Source organism: Chaetura pelagica, unplaced genomic scaffold (assembly GCF_000747805.2).
Source record: "Chaetura pelagica isolate M959 unplaced genomic scaffold, ChaPel_1.0 scaffold1829, whole genome shotgun sequence".
Classification (NCBI taxonomy): domain Eukaryota; kingdom Metazoa; phylum Chordata; class Aves; order Apodiformes; family Apodidae; genus Chaetura; species Chaetura pelagica.
Genome location: NW_009954450.1, coordinates 9,913 through 12,160, shown reverse-complemented (window position 1 = coordinate 12,160; position 2,248 = coordinate 9,913). Strand labels below are relative to the sequence as shown.

At 60.7% G+C, this 2,248-nt stretch overlaps 1 protein-coding gene across 1 annotated transcript in view; it reads left to right on the top strand.

The window, feature by feature from the left end:
- LOC104394855 (histone-lysine N-methyltransferase 2D-like) overlaps positions 1-2,248 on the top strand; it is a gene marked incomplete at its 3' end in the record, with an annotated part of 16,428 nt that overhangs the window by 4,271 nt on the left and 9,909 nt on the right. Inside the window, exons 5-8 of the mRNA XM_010004493.1 lie at positions 146-252; positions 363-589; positions 1,313-1,492; positions 1,523-1,786. Coding sequence (XP_010002795.1) covers positions 146-252; positions 363-589; positions 1,313-1,492; positions 1,523-1,786 — 778 coding nt within the window. The remainder of the gene's footprint in view (positions 1-145; positions 253-362; positions 590-1,312; positions 1,493-1,522; positions 1,787-2,248) is intronic.

The following is a 2,248-nucleotide window of genomic DNA, read 5'->3' as shown; positions in this document are numbered from 1 at the left end:
GATCTGCATGCTTCTCTTACTTTTTTGAGCCTTTTTTCCCACCTCCCTGAGCCCCTTTCCCCCTGATCTGATCCTTTTTTCCCCACCACTCTGAGCCCTTTTCCTCTGAGCCCTTTTCCCCCTGATCTGGGCCCTTTTCCCCCAGATCCAATCCTTTTTTCCCCACCACCCTGAGCCCTTTTCCTCCAAGCCCTTTTCCCCCTGGTCCAAGCCCTTTTCCACCTGATCTGATCCTTTTTTCCCCACCGCCCTGTACCCTTTTCCTCCGATCCCTTTTCCCACCGATCCCCCCTTTTCCCCCCCATCCGGCCCCTTTTCCCCACCCATCCCTGTTCCCTCCTGACCCACGTCTCCCCCTGCAGACGAGGCTGACCAGCGGCAGTACGAGGAGTGGCTTTTCCACACGCAGCAGGCGCTGGCGCTGAAGGGGCTGGAGGAGCAGATCGGGGCGCACCGCAAGTCGCGCAAGGCGCTCTGTGCCAAGCAGCGCACGGCCAAGAAAGCCGGCCGGGAATTCCCCGAGGCTGATGCTGAGAAGCTGAAACTGGTGACCGAGCAGCAGAGCAAGATTCAGAAGCAGCTGGACCAGGTGAAGGGGCTGTGGGTGGGCACCCAGTCCCCACTGCCACTGGGGCTGGGTCCCAGGTGCAAGTGTCCCACCGTCCTGGTTGTAAATGTCCCACTGGCCAGGTCATGAACATCCCATCATGGAATTGTCAGGGTTGGAAAAGACCTTCAAGGTCTTCAAGTCCAACCATCCACTCTACAACCTCTAAACCATCTTATGAAACACCATGTCTACCCCGGTTTTGAGCATCTCCAGGGATGGTGCCTCCACCACCTCCCTGGGCAGCCTGTTCCAATGCTTCCCAAACAGGGCTGTCCCTGAAGCAAACATCCCACCATTCCCAGTGCAGACAGGGACATCCCTGGTGCAAGGATCCCACCATTCCCAGTGCAGACAGCGACATCCTTGATGCAAGGGTCCTACCATTCCCAGTGCAACTGGGGACAGCTGTGGTCCAAACATCTTGTCACCCCTGATGCAAACGGAGATGTCCCTGGTTCTACCCTCCCACTGTCCCCAGTGCAGACAGGGCTGTCCCTGGTGCAAACATCCTACTATTCCCAGTTGAAACAGGGACACTCCTGGTGCAAATGGGGATGTCCCTGCTGCTGACACCCCTCTGTCCTCAATGCAAACATCCCATTCTCCCCGGTGCCAAAGGGGATGTGCCTGGTGCGAACACCCCACCATCCCCAGTTCCAGCAGGGACGTTCCCGGTGCTTACACTGTCCCTCTGCCCCCCAGGTGAGGAAGCAGCAGAAGGAGCACACCAACCTGATGGCCGAGTACCGCAACAAGCAGCAGCAGCACCAGCACCAGGCCTCAGCTGTCATGGCCCTCAGCCCCTCGCAGAGCCCCCGCCTCATGGCCAAGCTCCCCGGGCAGCTGCTCTCATCACACGGGGTCCAGCAGCCCCCAGGGGCTGTGGTGGGTTCCCAAGGCCTGTCCCAGCAGCCAGGCCAGCCCGGGGGGCTGCGGCTGCCCCAGGGTGGGGTGTCCATGGGCGTGCAGCAGAGTCTGTCCTTCATGGGCCAGCAGGGCGTGGGCAGCGCCACCGTGCCCGGTACTTCCAACGCCTTCTTCACTGGGAACCCCGCGCTCCACGGGCTGGCAACTGACAGCAGGTTGCTGCAGGAGAGGCAGCTCCAGAGGATGCAGCTGGCCCAGAAACTGCAGCAGCAGAACATGCTGGGACAGGTGTCACTGCAGCAGCAGCAGGTGGGGGTGATGGGACAAACCTCCATGCAGCAACAGGGAGTGATGGGACAAACCTCCATGCAGCAGCCAGGTGTGATGGGACAAACCTCCATGCAGCAACAGGGAGTGATGGGACAAGCTTCCATGCAGCAGCCAGGTGTGATGGGACAAACCTCCATGCAGCAGCCAGGAGTGATGGGACAGACATCCATGCAGCAGCCAGGAGTGATGGGACAGGCCTCCATGCAGCAGCAGGGTGTGATGGGCCAGGCCACTCTACAGCAGCCTGGAGTGCTGGGCCAGGCCTCCCTGCAGCAGCCAGGAGTGATGGCACAGACACCCCTGCAGCAGCCCGGAGTGATGGGACAAACCTCCCTGCAACAACCCGGAGTGCTGGGACAAGGCTCCTTGCAGCAGCCCGGAGTGGTGGCACAGACCTCGATGGCACAGCTGGGCCAGGGTTCCCTGCAGCCAGGACCTGCC